Below are 17,027 nucleotides of genomic sequence, written 5' to 3' on the forward strand. Positions count from 1 at the left end.
TTTTAAAAATACTGACCTGGAGGGGGAGGGGCCAAGCAATCAACTCATTTTGCAACACTGGAGAAGTTGCTTGTGCATTATGGGTTTAGCAATAAGGAGATACTTGTGTAACCGAGCATTATACTTAAATAAGTTATGAAATTAAAACACAGAGGCTCCGCTGCTAGAACAGGACAGCCACACATTTATTACTTCCCTTTTCTGATCACACGTCTATTGCTGCACATCCACATCCACTCACTTCCATTATACGCCTTCAAATTTATGAGACATAAACTTGTATATTCTGACATTGTATGGGTTTTTCTCTCAAACAGACCCAGTTTCTTGCAATGTCCTTTCAAAGTCCGGATGCTTAAGATGATATGGTGATTATGGGATAAGATAAACACATGGTTAGAGTTAATTTATTTATTTATGACTTTTCTCCAGTGTTACAAAGTGAAGCAATTTCTCGCAAATTTGAGACTTTAATTTTAGAAAAAAAACCCTCCAGGTCAGTTTTTTTTTATTACATATATGGCCCTAATACCTCGTCATAACCAACACTACTGAGAACACCTAAACTTGGAATAGTGTATGAAAAAACACATTTCACAGTAGTTTAACCTTTTATAAATAAATTTATTCTGATCACACATCAAAACAATGTTAAGTGAAAAAATGTTTGTTTTTTTTTGTTTTTTTTAAAAGACAGCAATACAATGTATTCGATATTCTACAAATGCCAGTACAGACTTTGAACATTTCTATTCCACATTCTCATGTTTGTGTGGTATTAGGTTGGCACATAGTTCATCACACAAACTCAAACTTTTCTTCTGATGTGCAGGATGTGGATGTCTGGACTGTTAAACTCTGGGTCTTGTTTGCTTGAAGGGATCTCTTCACTGCTGAAGTTTTGCTCCAGCAACTGAAAGATAACATAAAAGCCACATTGACTCACGGAGAGGGGACACGGGGTACCTCAGCTTCTTCACAACCCTCTTTACTTATTAAATTGTTAGCATTTACAGAACCCATTGTTAACTTCTCACCTTAAAAAACTTTCTTTCCACTTCTGGGTTGACACCCTCCGTGCGTTGCTCATAGCAGCAAATAATGCAGGTCTCTGGTCCTGCGAGGAGTTTCAAAGTCTCCACCAGTGGAGCAATAGACTGTGTGGAAGTAAGTAATAAGTCTCAATGATAAATACAGTATTGAACTCCGGGTTTGAGCCGTTTTACCACATTGACAATGTTGCAAATGGTCAATTCAGACTGAAACCTCTAAATAGAGTGTTAGTACAATACCTGCTCATAATAGATACAGTCTGCCATAAGGACGTAGTGTGGAGGTGGCAGGAAGTCAGACACATCTTCACCCCTTTACAAAACAAGACGAAACCATATAGTTACTATGAGTTTTATAATGTGCTAAGCATCTAACAGAATCAGATTCAGGTTTATTGCCAAGTAGGTTTGCACATACAAGGAACCTGCCTTGTTGTTGTGGTGCATAACATTAAAAAATATACACAATATTAACTAGTCTTAAGTCATGCAAAAAAATAAAAGAAACATTTAAAATAATGCATTGAATATATTGTACTTAGGAGGAGCTGCTAAAGGTTTTAATTTCAAATGGAAGAGAATGAAGATAAAAATACAACATATTGGTAAGGATTAAACAGTATATGCAGTCTACAATTACCATTACTACTAATAATAATACAAGTTGCGTTAATGTAATGCGCCATGTTAGATCAAAGATCACAGATGTGCAAAGATTACAGGATTTTACATGTATATCTAGTCACTCTAACATCATCTACTTGAGTGTCATCTATTTCAATGAAAGGGATGCAACTCAAGGAAATCTGATTTTTTTTTGTACAAAAAAGTTATGTTGGTCAATACCATAAATTTGCTTAAATATGATTGCTTACCTATAAATGGTGCAAAATCTTAAATATTTCTTCATCATTTAACGTTGTAACTTTTTGTGTTACTAAATGTTTCTGCATCCTCTTTCTTTCTGATTATTTCCATGTTTGTTTGAAAATGTTAGAGATCTTCAATGTGGTCTCATACTTTTGGACCCCACTGTGTGTGTGTGTGTGTGTGTCTGTCTGTGTCTGTGTCTGTGTGTGTGTGTGTGTGTATGTGTGTGTATATGTATATACACCATCAAACATTTAATAGAAAATATAAGTACAAACCATTTTAGTACCTTGGCAGTTATGGATCCACTGCTGATGAGTTTTTGGTTGTCTTTGATGTTCACTCTCAGAAGGGTCTGCAAGTCTTCCAGATCTGTCACAGTAACTTGAGCTCTGAGAGATTGAATCCACAGCAATGGAAATTTGTTTTTACTACATCAATTCAGGTCAGCTGGAAAACTTAGGTCTTATTAATACTGAAGTAGCAGGTACAGTCAACTCACCCTAGTGTCGCTGCCATTAAACCAGCTGCTCCTGTCCCAGCTCCTAACTCCACCACTCTCCTGTCAGCCCACAGGTTCACTCCTGTGGATGGCTCATAAAACTGTTTTGTCTCTAAATACTTTGCAAGAACGATGGCTGCGTCCCAAACCACACAGCCAACATCTCCCATGTAGCACTGATTCACTTTCAAGGTAAAACCGTCATTTTTCTCAATTTCTCTCACAAAATAATCACTCTGGTCACCATCCGCCGCCATGTTCCTGCTGCTTCTACATCTTCTTTAGTGTTTAATGGCTGCAAACCAGCTTAGAGGCGCACTACCGCCACCAACTGGACGGGAAGGGAAAACACCCTCTAGATTTATCAGTTTCTTTTTAAAACGTTATAATGTCACAGTAGGCTATATCTTGCATGCTTTTTGATGTTTGTTTTTTTTATTAAACCAAGAGCTCTGACAATGAAAATTCGTGATTTTTTCTTCCTTAGTGTTTCCTTAGTCTTGGTGTATTCTTCTATGTTGTGGGAGAAAACACCAAGACACATTCTCTGTCTGCATACTTTGCTAATAAAACAGATTCTGATTATATAAGGTAAGGCTACTGCATTTCTAATTAGATTATTGAGGCCTTTGGTGCTTCTTTTATAATGTGTATCAGCAACTACAAAAAAAAAGAAGCCATGGACCTGTACACTGTTTAAAAAAAGCCTTCTCTTAGAGCAAGTTGGCCCAACTTCTGTACAAACTAAAATATTAAGTTAGCTCAACCTATCATCAACCCATTATGTTGTTGGGTCAAATAATTATTTCTCTCTCAGGTCAAGTTTGTCCATTTTTTCTTCTAGTCACATTATTAAATTAGCTCAATCATTTACATTTATTGTTCCTACTCATTGATTTTCTCTGAAAGTAAGTTGGCCTAACACAGTTATCACCACAACAATTAAATACACAAACACCTCATTTTAAAAACTTTTTCTCAAATAATGTTCACTCAGAGAAAACATCAGCATTAATACTGAAATTTTGCAGTCAAATGAAGTGTCATTCAATCATGTCTGAATAGAATAGAGATAATACCCCGAAACACACTGGACATATTACATTGTCTTCTGGCATTTCATCACATGCTTCAGAGGCCTGAATTTGGAAAGAAATTGCGAACAAAATAACCACGTACACTTTATATTAATTACAAAATTCCAGAAAGTTGAGAAACACAACCAAAGACAGAATGATCACTTTTAGAAGGGCAGTAGCACCATTCTAGCTTTATAAATACAAGTCTTCACAAATATCTTGCCATCATCATTGAAAGACAACCTACACTGGAAAGAAAACTACTTTAAAAACTTCATAAGTGTTGATGTATTATTGATCTTGTAAATAACTATATAGGCTACTAAACTAACTAAGTAATAATATTTTGTTGTTATTATAGGTTTGTCAGTAAATTAGTGATCCTGTTGTGTCCCTGTAGGCTGTTACTGGCATGCTTGACCCACATTTTTTATAGTCACCTTTGGGCATTTTTGAGAAAGAAAAGTCATCTTTTGGGAGGGGGAGTGGTGTCAATCTCTTCTCTTCATTTTGGGGAACTTCTTAATTAGCAGTGATGGATGTAGCAAGAGATACAACTTAAGCCCAAGACAGATGTGGTACAGGCTGTAATGCTAATACTAGATCAGCTGTCAATTAGTTGAGTTGAGTATGGTCACTGTCTTCCGGCATACTGAGATGCCTCCGGCTAAGCCCTGCCATCAAGTAAGAGACTTCAGATGGCTGTGGTGTCTAGGTCATAGATTTTGGGAGTAGATAGAAACTGAAAACACATGTCTTGGAGACTGACATGTTTGGCCTTGTTCGAGAACATGGCATCTTCCTATCCCTTTGCCCACGTTGGAATAATCCAGGAAATTACCTGAAAAAACCCTAAACAAAAAAACAAAACCCAATAACACATGCATTATCACCATACTACACTGAGGGGAAAGAAATGAACCAATGTCTTGACTTAGGAAACGTATGTTGCAAGTGTAGTCTAGTCATTAATATTTCTATTGAATCTAATGATAAGCCAAACACCTTAAGTGTTGAAGCACTGCAGCTCCCAATTTACTCAAAATGTGATTGAACTTGCACTTTGCCTGATGCAATAACAAGAGAACATATTCAAATTTCGTCAGCTGAGTCTCAGAAAACCAAAGTCACCCATCATCAGTTAGCAATTCCTAATGCAATAAATATCACAAGAGAGGGACAGGGGCATGGGCACAACAGGATGTTGTCTCTTTTAGTCAATATATTTTTTAAGGTCCAACCTGGTCATTTCCTATTGAACTGTAGGCTGTTGCCTTGGAGTTAGCATACTTTCCAGTTGAGATGTTCCCGCCGGTTCACTGGACAATCACCACAGACTGACGTGCTGTAATCTGTAGCAGAATGACACCCAGAGGTTATTTTCTTGGAGAGGTTCGCTTCATGGTTGTGTAGCGGTGGACCGTCTTGAAGCAGACAGTCTCGGAAAAAGGGCACTTTATTGGCCAACTCAGGAGAAAACAACAAAATAACTCAGGCCGCATGGGCAGCAAAGAACACACAATAGGTACTAACTCACAGGCACTGACACAGAGAAAACAGGAACTAACTCAAAGACCGAACAGGGAAAACAGGAACTAACTCAGAGACCAAACAGGGAAAACAGAGATTCAGACAAAGACTGAACTGAAAACCAAAACCTATATAGACATGGGGTAATGACTAAACAGGACACAGGTGAGTGAAACAAGACAGGTGAAACACATGAGGCAATCAACTAAGACAGGGGAAACACAGGAAGTAAAACTAACAAAATACCAGGCGGGGAGTTCCGGTCCTCTGAAATGAGTCCAACGTGGAAGTAACTTAGAGCTGCATTCTATCAAAAGGCCAGTCTATTATAAAAAAAGATGCTAGAATTTTGTTCTACATTATAATTTGAAAAAACGAAAAAAAAAAAAAAAAGTGCACTTTTACACATCGTGCTTCAACATGGGCCAATGCCTCACTGCCACCTACTGGAAAATTGTGGTAGAACAGGCACAGCTTACGGTCTCTTGAATACAAATTGTTTTGGCACACTCCATTTGGGAGAATCGTGCCAAAAATCACATGAGAGGGATGACAGAACTAAGTGGGCAAATAGGAAGGTTAAAATGCAAATCCTGTTTTGCAGATCAGAAGTTACAACTGCAAACTCTAAAGCCTGATTTATGCTTCTGCCGTCGTTGTCCTTTCGAAGTTCTGCGTCAAGGGAACGTGTTGCTAGGGGGTGTGACTGTGTGTGTGGTTTCAGAGGAGTCTCCCGGTCACAGTAGCATGTAGCATTGCGCTCTGTGCGCTAATAACAGTTCATTATTAATAAATAAAGGAACTGCCGGAAGAACTGACGTTTTGACCGGATCAATCACAGCCCTTGCGGTCCGCGTTGCCGTGACACATAGTTAGGATTTTTTGGAGGTGCACGTCAGGCTACTGCATAGGGGTCCACGTCGACGCAGAGCGCTACACGTAGCTACGCCGTCGGTCCGACACCGAAGCATAAATCAGGCTTTAGACGTATTTTCATAAGTTGTGTATTAAGCTTGCAATTTGGTTTTTTTGCAGTTTTGCAGATCGGAAGTTACAATTGCAAACTCTGAGATGAAAATACTAATAAAAGTGCAAATCATAGTCAGCTCTTCTTTGGATATATCGCTATCCTTCCTTCGCACACATGTGTGACAAACAACCCCCAGAGAAATGGGACAACCATCCCTCAGTGACTACTTGACAAACATTTTAAGCTAGCTACCACATGGCTTTAGCTTACTAGCTAAAATCAAAGCTATTACCTTTGGCTTTATAATAAGTGTTTGATTTTTAAATGACTAATAACCTAATACAAAAACAACACAACATGAAAAATTACTAATTTTGTTCCACAAAACGACAAGTGCAAAATATCAACATCATGTCACATCGCCCTCTAGTTAAACTGGAAGCACTGTGACAACCTACCCTGGTCTCCCCTAACCCTCGCAACCCTGCCTTTAGCCTACAAACACAAACTCGATCAACCCACCCTGAATCTATCTACTTAAAGCAGCTCTATTAGCTCCGTTTTTTATTAGTACCACAATTACTTCCATTTTTGAGGCCAATCAATTAACAGGTCAGTAATAAATATATGTAAAATGTGCATCAGTCGATGACGTTTGGCGCTCTGACCATGGCTCTGACATGCGCAGTTGCGATCTGCTGGAGCTAGCAGTACTTAAATAAATGAGTCAGCAGCTAGGGGTCATACCGCTGTCGTTATTAGCATATTAAGGGGTTTTAAAGCTGGTTACATGGGCTGGGTGATAGGTGCGAGGTTTTAAAAATGTTTCGTAGCAGCACAGAGGAGGTGACCACCGACAGTACCTCTCAGTGTGGACAACGCTGGACGCCAGTTGACAGAAGCGGACTCAACGACACCACCTCGTACGGTCCAGCGTCAGCTTCCTCAAACTCATCCCGCCAAAGTTTAGATGAAGGCAGCACAAGCTCCAGCCATGGCACGACATGTCTAACACTACCCCAGGCAGCCTCAGGTGATTTTATGGATATACAAAGTAGTTGTAGTAGTACATTTTATTTATAACGCGCTTTTACAAGTGCTCAAAGAGGCTTTACAACATGACACAAAAAATATAGAACAATGTGGAGTAAACAATGTAGAAGGTTAAAGAAAAAAGACATAAAATTAAAAGAACAAACAATGTAGAAGGTTAAAAAGACATAAAATGGAAAGAGGATAAAAGAACAGTTTACAGGTTAAAAGCCAGTTTAAAAAGATGTGTTTTTAGGAGTGATTTGAAGGTATGGGGGTTTGTACAGTCTCTGATGGGTTTGGGGAGTGAATTCCAGAGGGTGGGGGCGGAGAAGGCTCTGTTCCCCCAAGTTCGGTGCTTGGTCCGAGGGGGTAGGACAAGGAGATTTCCCTCTGAGGATCGCGGGGGGGGGGGGGGGGGGGGGTAGTGGTTGTTAAGTGATTATGGGTGAGCAGGAGGATTTTGAACTGTATACGGTGTGAAATGGGGAGCCAGTGTAGTTTTTGGAGGACAGAGGTGAGCAGGCGGGCAGCAGTGTTCTGAATGTATTGGAGTTTATTGAGGAGTTTGGATGATGAGCCGTATAGGATGCTGTTGCAGTAATCTAGTCTGGATGTTATAAAAGCATGAATCAGGGTTTTGGCAGCAGAGAAGGTGAGTGAGGGGCGGAGACGGGCGATGTTCTTGAGGTGAAAGAAGGCGGTCCTGGTGATGTGGTCAATGTGGTGGTCGAACTTGAGTTGGCTGTCAAAGATGACTCCAAGGTTTCCGGATGTGAGGGGAGAAGGACAGTCACAGAGTACAGTTGTTGAAGGTGAGGCTGAAGTTTTGTCTGGTTCTGGTGTGGGATGTGGGACCAATGATCATGATGTCCAATTTGTCACTGTTCAGTTGGAGATAGTTTCTTTGCATCCATTTTTTAATATCAGTGAGACAGTTGCTGAGTGTGGAGTGGGTGGTGTTGGTGATGGCTTTGGTGGAGATGTATAGTTGGATGTCGTCGACATAAGAGTGAAATTGGAGTCCGTGATGATGGATGATTTTGCCAAGGGAACGTGTAGAGGATGAAGAGGAGGGGACCAAGCACCGATCCCTGGGGGACACCTTGTGACAGAGGAGCGGTGGTGGAGGTGCAGTTGTTAATGCTGATGAACTGGTGATGGTTGGTGAGGTTGGAGTGGATCCAGGTGAGTGCTGTGCCAGTGATGTGGGCTGAAGATTTCAGTCGGGAGAGCAGGATGGAGTGGTTGATGGTATCAAAGGCTGCTGTGAGGTCAAGGAGGATGAGGATGGTGAGCATTGGAAGCATTCAGAGAGATTATTAGAGGTGAGGTGGGTTCTGAGTTGAGAGGCTACAGCACGTTCCAGCGTTTTTGACAGGAAGGGGAGATTGGAGATTGGGCGGAAGTTACTTGGATTATCAGTGTTGAGACCAGATTTTTTGATGATGGGTGTAATAGCAGCCAGTTTGAGGGTTTGGGGAACAGAACAAGAGCTGAGGGAGGTGTTAATGATGTCGGTGATGAGTGGGGAGATGACAGGGAGGAAGTCCTTAATGAGTTTGGATGGGATGGGGTCCAGGGTGCAGGTGGAGGTTTTTATCCCGTTATGAGAGTTGTTAACTGTGCTGGAGATATTGGAGAGAACTTTAACAGGGGCTGGATGGTGGCAGGTGGTGAGATGGGAGGCATTCCAGAGATGTTGAGGTTACTGTAGATGGTGTCTTTTTGGTGTCTTCTCTTTTTGTTTGGAAGTATGAAAGGAATGATTGGCACTTTAAGATAACCTCAGCTGCCTTTTACTGTCTCCAGCTGAGTGGAGCCACATGATGAAGTTAGTGCCTTGGCATCGATACTACACTCCACTAGAGGGATTAACACTATTCGTCCATAAAATATTCCCTCATTTGGTATTTTTAATGATGGTAGTGGAAAGCATTATCTACCATATCAGTCCAGAATCTCTCATGTGTGTTTAATTGGGTTGAGATCTGGTGACTGTGAAGGACATAGCACATGATTCACATTATTTCCATTAGTGCCACGGGTGTGCAGAGCAGATATGCTGCAGAGGATCTCTAAATATTCTCCATACTTATTCATCCGCCAAATTTCGGCACGTAACTAGTCCCACAGCTTTGAGAACCCCCCGACAATATATACATCAAATATGCGACTTGATCGGGAAAGAGGTGCTATGACTTTTGGTGTTGGAATTCCAATTTTTTCCTAAAGTTATTCCTAAAAAAATGGGAATAATTTTCCATTGGAAATGAATGGGAATTTTTTTTTAAACCCACAAAATTTCACCTTTTTTCGGAGTCACCTAGCTCTCTCATACCTGCACGTAGAAATGTGATTCAAACTTTAAAACTTCTGCTCTCTCCAAAACACCAAACTGTTTTTACATAACGTAAACTTTTCAAACTCAGTCAAACGCGGAGTGGAAATCACCTTTTCGTCAAAGTTAGAGTGGAAGCGTCAATTAGCTTGAGTACGAAAAGCAGTAAAAAATAACCTTGATGTTTATTTTTAACTCGAGCTCACGGCCAAACTGTAAAAAGGAGACAAATCATTTTTTGTCAAAATGTAGAGACCGACAGCAGTACCTGTCTCGCTCCCCATTGAACCTAATGTAATTGTGTGGTGTTGTTTTTTTCAAAAGAATGTCACTCTGTCTTGCACCAAGCGTTCTCATTCATTTTAATATGAGTAATAATATCTGAATAAAATAAACACTGTCAGAATCTGCCGGCTTCTGTGTCTCTCACAGTGTTTTTGGTCAGAAGTTACGGTTTTCTCACAGTTTGCAATTGTTCGGGACCTTTTCAGAAGCCAAATTCTGGGGCATTTTAAGAATTTCCAAGCAGATTCTCACAGCGCCATAGCAACCCTTAGCAAGCTGTCGCTGGGCAGAAACTGAGCTACTTTTTTACGATTGGCTAATTCCTGTCTGTCTGTTTTGCCAGTTAACTGAGCTAATTCATTTGAATGGAGTAATTAGTTAATGTTTACTGTGGACAAAATAAATAGTTTTATTGTTTTGTATTGTTTTGTATTGTAGTTGTATGATTTGTGGTGTATTAAAAAAATCAACATTTATCAATATAATGAGTAATACAATTTCAGGTAATTTAAAATAAAAAAGTATAATGAAATCAACTCTCTTAATGATAAGATTTACTTATTTACTAAAAAATAATTAGTTTCAATAAATATTATTTATGCTTAAATATGATTGACATTTACTTAATATTTTTAATATTAATATTAATATTTCATAACAAGACATTTCTTGAAACCAGAATATGATCAGTGTGACTTTTGAACACTGGAAATAAATCATGTACTCATCCCGGCAGCAGACCCCCGTGGCACTCAAAATTTCCCTGGAATTTTCTAATACTCATCATACCATTCAGTAACACCTGGAACCCTATGGATTGACTATTATCATCCTGGAAGAGACCACTCCCATCAGGATAGACACGTTTAATCATAGAATAAAGGTGATCACTCAGAACAACTTTCTGTTGATTTGCAGTGACCCTTCCTTCTAAGTTGACAAGGAGACCTAAACCATACCAGCAAAATGCCCCATACCAGCATAACAGGCTTTAATTAATATCATATAATGGCAAAGATACTCTCCTCATATTTTGTGTTGACTTACTGTAGGCCAGTTCCACCACAGCTTCAGGTCAAGCAAGACAAATGCATCACTCCTCGCCTCTTCAGACAGCTTCAGCTCCCGCGCCCGTGGAGGAACACCGAGACTCAGAAGGACCCCAGGGTCTGCAGGAGCCACAGGCACACATCCTGCACGGACACCACTGACTGATCACACCGGTATTTCAGCCTAAGATGATGTTTCAAGTAAGATGGGAAAACAGCTGAGGCAGATTCTTTCATTCTGATTCGTCTGTTTTTGCAGCAACAACTTGCTCCTCAGTAACTTCAACTTCTGGTGCATCAGTGATTGTGGCAGTGGTCGAAGGGCGTGGTTTGGCCAGGGGAGAGATTGGCATGGCCAGTCTCAACTTGAAATACCCAGAGCTTGTACTCTCTCAGTTTGCAGACACTGGGACTTACGCCAAGGTAACCAAGGGATTGTCAAAAGCTATAAATGGCTCTTAATACTTGTTACACTTATACAAGACTGATATAATGGAAACTCATGTCTAAGTCATGTTTTACACTTCTGAAGGTCATTACTAAGGTTCATATCTTGGTGCCAATGGAAATACTGATGCCAGACACAGCCAGTGAGAAGGGGAAAGGGACAAAGCTGTTCAACCTCATAACTGAGAACTTCCCGGTACTAATTCAGAAATAGCTGTAAAACACTTATCCTTCAAACAGACATTTTAAAGGCAGAAAACTCCCTCACTTATTCCCCCTTCTCTTTGTTAGCAATTGATAGGGGTCCTTGTCAACTGATAGTGTGAGATAATATTTGCATCTTTCATAATTCTTTTAGGGTGTAACATTCACTGCAATCCAAAGGAAGTATTTTAATGAGAGGAAAGGACTGGAGTACATTCAGCAGCTGTGTGCTCCAGAATTTGGCACCGTCCTCATGGAAGTTCAATCTAAGTATGCTTCTGAGTACAATGATATATATAAATAGATATGCTGCAACACTGTACAGGTTTTTATCATAAAATGTCATAATCTGTTTAGGTATTATTGCCTAGCAGCTGCGGCTGCTTTGCTGAAGTACTTAGAGTTCATTCAGAGCTCTGTCTACGCTGCCAAGTCTCTCAAAGTCAGCTTTAAAGGCAGTGAACAGACAGCAATGATTGACTCAGCATCTGCCACTAACATGGAGCTGGTGGTCAATAATAGAGATCACAGGTAAGTAATCGAAAGCACCATCTTTATATGTGGCACTTGCATCATCATGGATGTGTTCGGTCTTTTCGCACAGGAGCGAGCATACTCTTTTAGGAGTACTCAACCACACTAAAACACCTGGCGGTGTGAGAAGGTTGCGCTCTAATATTCTGGAGCCATTGGTTGATGTGGACACCATCAACATACGTTTGGACACAATACAAGAGCTGCTACAGGACGAGGAGCTCTTCTTTGGCTTGAAGAATGGTGAGGAGCAAATCAGACTGGATATTGTGTATACTGATGTTAAAAGCGAGACATAACATGACAGTATTTGTTCTTTTGACCCATTTAGCCATAGGTCATTTCCTTGACATCGACCAGCTGCTCTCTGTTCTTGTCCAAATCCCAAAACAGGAAACGGTATTGAAAGTATTTTTATGACTCATGATCATGATACAGGATATGATTGTATTGCTTTGGAGAGGCCTTATGTTAGTATCATTTGTGTGTATTTTCAAATGCCTAAAACTGCCCTGTGAAATATTAGTTCCTTCTGTCTTTTTGCACTTTTCAATACAGTTGCTTTATTTCTTTAGGTTCAGGTTGCCGAAGCAAAGATTACACACGTCATCCAGCTCAAACACACATTGGATCTGGTACCACGGTTAAGGGTGCATGTCTTTTGGTGTATATGAAACTTGTTCAAATTATCCTACAGTCAGAGATAAATGAGCAAAAACTGATTTTTTTTCTCCTCAAAAACATATTATATATTAATAATGATGCTAATACTAATAGTTCATTAAAATGCGATTGATACACATTTAAGCATTACTCTCTATGAGCAGATGGTGCTGAAAAACTGCAACACAGCTCTGCTCAAGGCATACAGCACCTCACTGGAAGACAACAGGTATTAAACCTTGTGCCAAACCAAATGTATTCTCTTTTGTGGAAATAAATGTACCACAGTTTGCTTTTTACAGACTTAATCCGCTATATTTGTTTGTGTGCACTCTCAGATTCGACATGATCTTAGAGCAGATCAAGTCAGTAATTAATGAGGACGCTACTTACCTGAAGGGGAGTCTGAACATGCGCACCCAGAAGTGTTATGCCGTACGCCCCAACATCAATGAGTTCCTCGACATTGCTCGGAGAGCTTACACTGAGATTGTGGACGACATTGCAGGTGTTTGTTCTGCCTGTTCAGTTCATATCTTCAGTTTATAATGTTTGTATGAAGTGTTCTTATTAAAGGTTTAGTGAATGTTGCTGTGCTGCACAGGACTAGTGAACCAGATGGGGGAGAAATATGGTTTGCCGCTGCGTACCAGCTTCAGCACAGCTCGAGGTTTCTTTATTCAGATGAAGCTTGAAGGAGTGGTCTTGCCTGAAGGAAAACTCCCCGTAGAGTTCATCAAGGTATAGTCCACTAAAGACAGGAACTAACAGACGGATAAAGAATAGAAAGGGACACAAGATAACTCAGTGCCAGGCTTGAACTAAGGAAACCATTTCAAATATTTTAATGTACTTCAATTATTTTGTTCTAATGTTTTATTAAACTGATTTTGCGCAAACATGAAATAATTTGTTGAGTCTTGAAATCTAAAAGATGTAATAATAAAGGCCAGCGACATTACGGAAAGGAGATAGTTGATTTCTTAAGAACACCATTTTGATATTTGAAAAAAGGCTGAAATGAATGGCCATCATTATTATCATCATGATCATCTGTAATCAGAATAAAATGGTGTAGCCACCTGTGTTTGTCTGGTTACATGCAACAGCATTTATTCACATGACACCTTTTGTTGTTGTTTTTCTGTGTTATTGTGCATATGTGTGGGCGTTGTCACCTCAGGTAACCAAGCACAAGGACAACTACGGCTTCACTACAGCAGATGTGATGAAGATGAATGACCGCTGTGATGAGGCCCTGAGGGAGATCTTTCACATGTCCTATGTGTGAGTACATCATGATCCTATGGCATAAAACCCGCACATTAATATACTATACAAATTTCATTATTTCTTACTACAATCATAGTATTTCTATGACTAATTAGTTGATTTAATCTATAAAATTGTTTATCTTATTTTATTTTTCTCCCATAGACAATTTTGTTCAGTTTGAAGCATGTTATCATTTATTGACAGATATGCGACTTGTCATACTATTGTCATGATTATCCTTTAACTAAAATCAAAAATCTAGACCTTAGTAGTGGACCTTAACAACCAATGAGTTAAATATTTTTTATTGTATAGACTCTTTCTAAGCAAGTTTTAATCTTATTACCTGCTTATTTTCAGCTATTTATTTACTTTTGTTTGTCCACTAGAGGGTGCTGTTCGTTACATATAGATTTCCTCCTGTTTTGTCCTTGCAACATCTAACCTGTCTCTATACAGGGTGATATGTCAACTTCTGAGCACTGTCCATGAGCACATTCACTGCCTTTACAAACTCTCTGATGCTGTGTCTATGCTGGACATGTTGCTGTCACTGGCAAATGCATGCACCCTCTCAGACTATGGTAAGTTAGTATGAATCACTTTTGATTTACATCCACAAGTCAGTCAGGCTGTCAAATCAACCTTGAATCTCTGATTTGATCTGTCATCTGAGGCAGTGCTGTGAGCACTTAAGGCAGCACCCAGCCAGCGTCACACATGAAAGCCAGAAAGTGCTCCCCTGAGCTGGCAGCTCTGCTAGCCTCAGTTATTTTTTGTTTGGGTCATGGGCATCACCAGCCCAATCAGCCACGTGGGTGGTGAGCGCTGGCCCTCAGCTGTCTGAAAGCATCGCTCCATAGACACGTGCTGACTGCCTGCCCCCATCTATCCCAGCCAGCTTGTACTCAGATTACCCATGTTCCATGTTACATAAGTGTGTACTGGTGTGCTGTATCTACCAAGACAATTCTCCCCACCAGAGGAGCTAGATGACTAACCACTGCACACAACTCTCTTAGAAGTCAGTTTTGATTATATGTGATACACCCTCCGTTCCCCAGCAAACAATCTATTATATAAGAAATGTAGTTTATACATGAAACAATATAATTTTAATTTGAAATATAGTACATAAATCACTGAGTCACAGTTAACTGGCTGTATAGATTTTCTAAAACACTGCCTCATATAATATAGATGTATGAATTCATATAAGCAAAATACTAACAAATCAAGGTATTTTTGATTGTTGTTGCTTCTTTTCTGCTGTGTCTGCCAGTGCGTCCAGAGTTCACAGACACACTGGCTATCAAGCAGGGTCGTCACCCCATTCTGGAGCGACTGGCTGGACAGCAGCCTGTGTCGAACAATAGCTACATCTCCGAGGGCAGCAACTTTGTCATTATCACTGGGCCCAACATGAGTGGAAAATCCACCTATCTCAAACAGGTGGCACTGTGTCAGATCATGGCCCAGATAGGTCAGCAGCAAGAAACTTTCAACCGCAATTTTGGAATGTAAAGCTGCACAGTGCTGTGCATTGATTTGAATTTTGAGTAAATCCCATTATCATTCCAGGCTCTTTTGTCCCTGCCGAGTATGCCTCTTTCCGTGTTGCCGATCAAATTTTCACCAGAATTGGTGTGGATGACGATTTTGAAACTAACTCTTCCACCTTCATGTTAGAAATGAAGGAGGTATGTTTCATTCATGCTACAGCTGTTTTCATTTCTATTTTTAATAACATTTGGGTTTAAAAGAAATCATTGAATTATGATTGACTGTCTCTTTCTTCCCCGAAGATCTCTTATATAATCCACAATGTAAGTGACAGATCCCTCATCATCATAGATGAGTTGGGGCGTGGTACCAGTGCTGAGGAAGGCATTGGTATCTGTCATGCAGTTTGTGAGTTCCTCCTTAGCCTCAAGGTAGAGTGTGCACCAATACAATCCTGCACTGCCACACCTTTGTCTATAATGAAAACCACATCTATCAGATTACTACCGGCTATATTAAACATTGTACTTACTGTTGTCTTTTCCAGTACACCTCTTAAATCAACACTAAAGCAGTAAAATAAATACTGGAATAATGTGTGCTATCCATTGTTATAATCTCTAAGGTGTGTGCTGTGTCTCTGTTGTTCACAGGCGTTCACCCTGTTTGCCACACACTATCTTGAGCTATGCCAACTAGAGTCTCTTTATCCCAACGTGGAGAACCAGCACATGGAGGTTCAGCACACACGTAGTGATGACAGCGGTGCTGAATGTGTGGTGTATACACACCTTCTGAGTCGGGGATGCTCTGAAGAAAGACATTATGGTACAGAGACAGTGAAATCTTGGTGAAATTGGTCATGAAAAATGGTTACAGAGCTTATTTTTGCTTTTCTAGGTCTGACAGCAGCAGGAATGACGTCACTTCCCTCGAGCATAATTCAAGAGGCAAAGACAATTGCCTCCAAAGTCAGCCAGCAGCTTTTGGTATGGCTCATGAAGATCTGATTTAGCTTCTTTTTATGCTACAGTTTTTAGTGACTCAGCTTTTATAACATGTTCAACATTGTGTGCAACAGCAGAAGAACCAGTGTTAGAGTTTGCCAGAGAAAAATGTCATGCTGTGGCATCTGATGACAAATATCACAAATATTTTTGTGTTCCTTACATAATATTTTATATCAGATGAGTGCTGGATAAAAAAAAACACAAGACTCAAGGTGTTTTGTTATTGTTCTCTAGGCTAAACATCACAGTGATCCGGAAACAAAGAGGCAGAGAGCTGTATACCACCTGGCCACCCGTCTCCTGCAGACTGCCAGAAACTCCAGACTAGACCCTGACAGTCTGCGTATGTATCTGAAGGGCCTGAGGAAGCAGTATGAGGCAGAGCTGCAGGCCGTGGCACTGCCAGCATCCATAAACACTGAGGAAGAATGACTGACTCAGCCTTGTAGGGAGGGGCAGTGAAACACTGGCAGAAAATGAAAGTGACGATGATCATTAGGGTCTGATAATCATTAGTATGCATTTTGTGTCCATGGATTTGCTTATTTTTCATATTAAATGCCCTTTGAATTCCGGTGGTTGTGGGTTCTTTTTTGGCCATATTAGCTATTTAAAATAATATGAAACTGTGTTACTTTGTAACACTTGTAAGAAATGGAAAATATAGATTTGAATTCCTAT

General features: G+C 40.1%; 2 protein-coding genes across 2 annotated transcripts; one reads left to right on the forward strand and one right to left on the reverse strand.

Annotated features, from left to right (window-relative positions):
• Positions 1 to 657: 657 nt before the first annotated feature.
• Positions 658 to 2,681, reverse strand: vcpkmt (valosin containing protein lysine (K) methyltransferase). Its single transcript, XM_053336300.1, has 5 exons — positions 2,425 to 2,681; positions 2,201 to 2,314; positions 1,293 to 1,365; positions 1,038 to 1,157; positions 658 to 913 (listed from the first exon to the last, which is right to left on the reverse strand). The coding sequence occupies exons 1-5, from the start codon at positions 2,679 to 2,681 to the stop codon at positions 809 to 811; spliced, it is 669 nt and encodes a 222-aa protein (XP_053192275.1). The 3' UTR covers positions 658 to 808.
• A 4,144-nt stretch (positions 2,682 to 6,825) lies between these two features.
• Positions 6,826 to 16,793, forward strand: msh4 (mutS homolog 4). Its single transcript, XM_053335158.1, has 20 exons — positions 6,826 to 7,036; positions 10,714 to 10,884; positions 10,970 to 11,133; positions 11,243 to 11,353; positions 11,516 to 11,631; positions 11,719 to 11,892; positions 11,966 to 12,138; positions 12,227 to 12,294; positions 12,471 to 12,545; positions 12,723 to 12,787; positions 12,897 to 13,066; positions 13,163 to 13,299; positions 13,742 to 13,845; positions 14,293 to 14,417; positions 15,116 to 15,316; positions 15,415 to 15,533; positions 15,639 to 15,767; positions 15,990 to 16,164; positions 16,237 to 16,325; positions 16,581 to 16,793. The coding sequence occupies exons 1-20, from the start codon at positions 6,826 to 6,828 to the stop codon at positions 16,776 to 16,778; spliced, it is 2,775 nt and encodes a 924-aa protein (XP_053191133.1). The 3' UTR covers positions 16,779 to 16,793.
• Positions 16,794 to 17,027: the final 234 nt, after the last annotated feature.

This window comes from Scomber japonicus, chromosome 16 (assembly GCF_027409825.1).
Source record: "Scomber japonicus isolate fScoJap1 chromosome 16, fScoJap1.pri, whole genome shotgun sequence".
Classification (NCBI taxonomy): domain Eukaryota; kingdom Metazoa; phylum Chordata; class Actinopteri; order Scombriformes; family Scombridae; genus Scomber; species Scomber japonicus.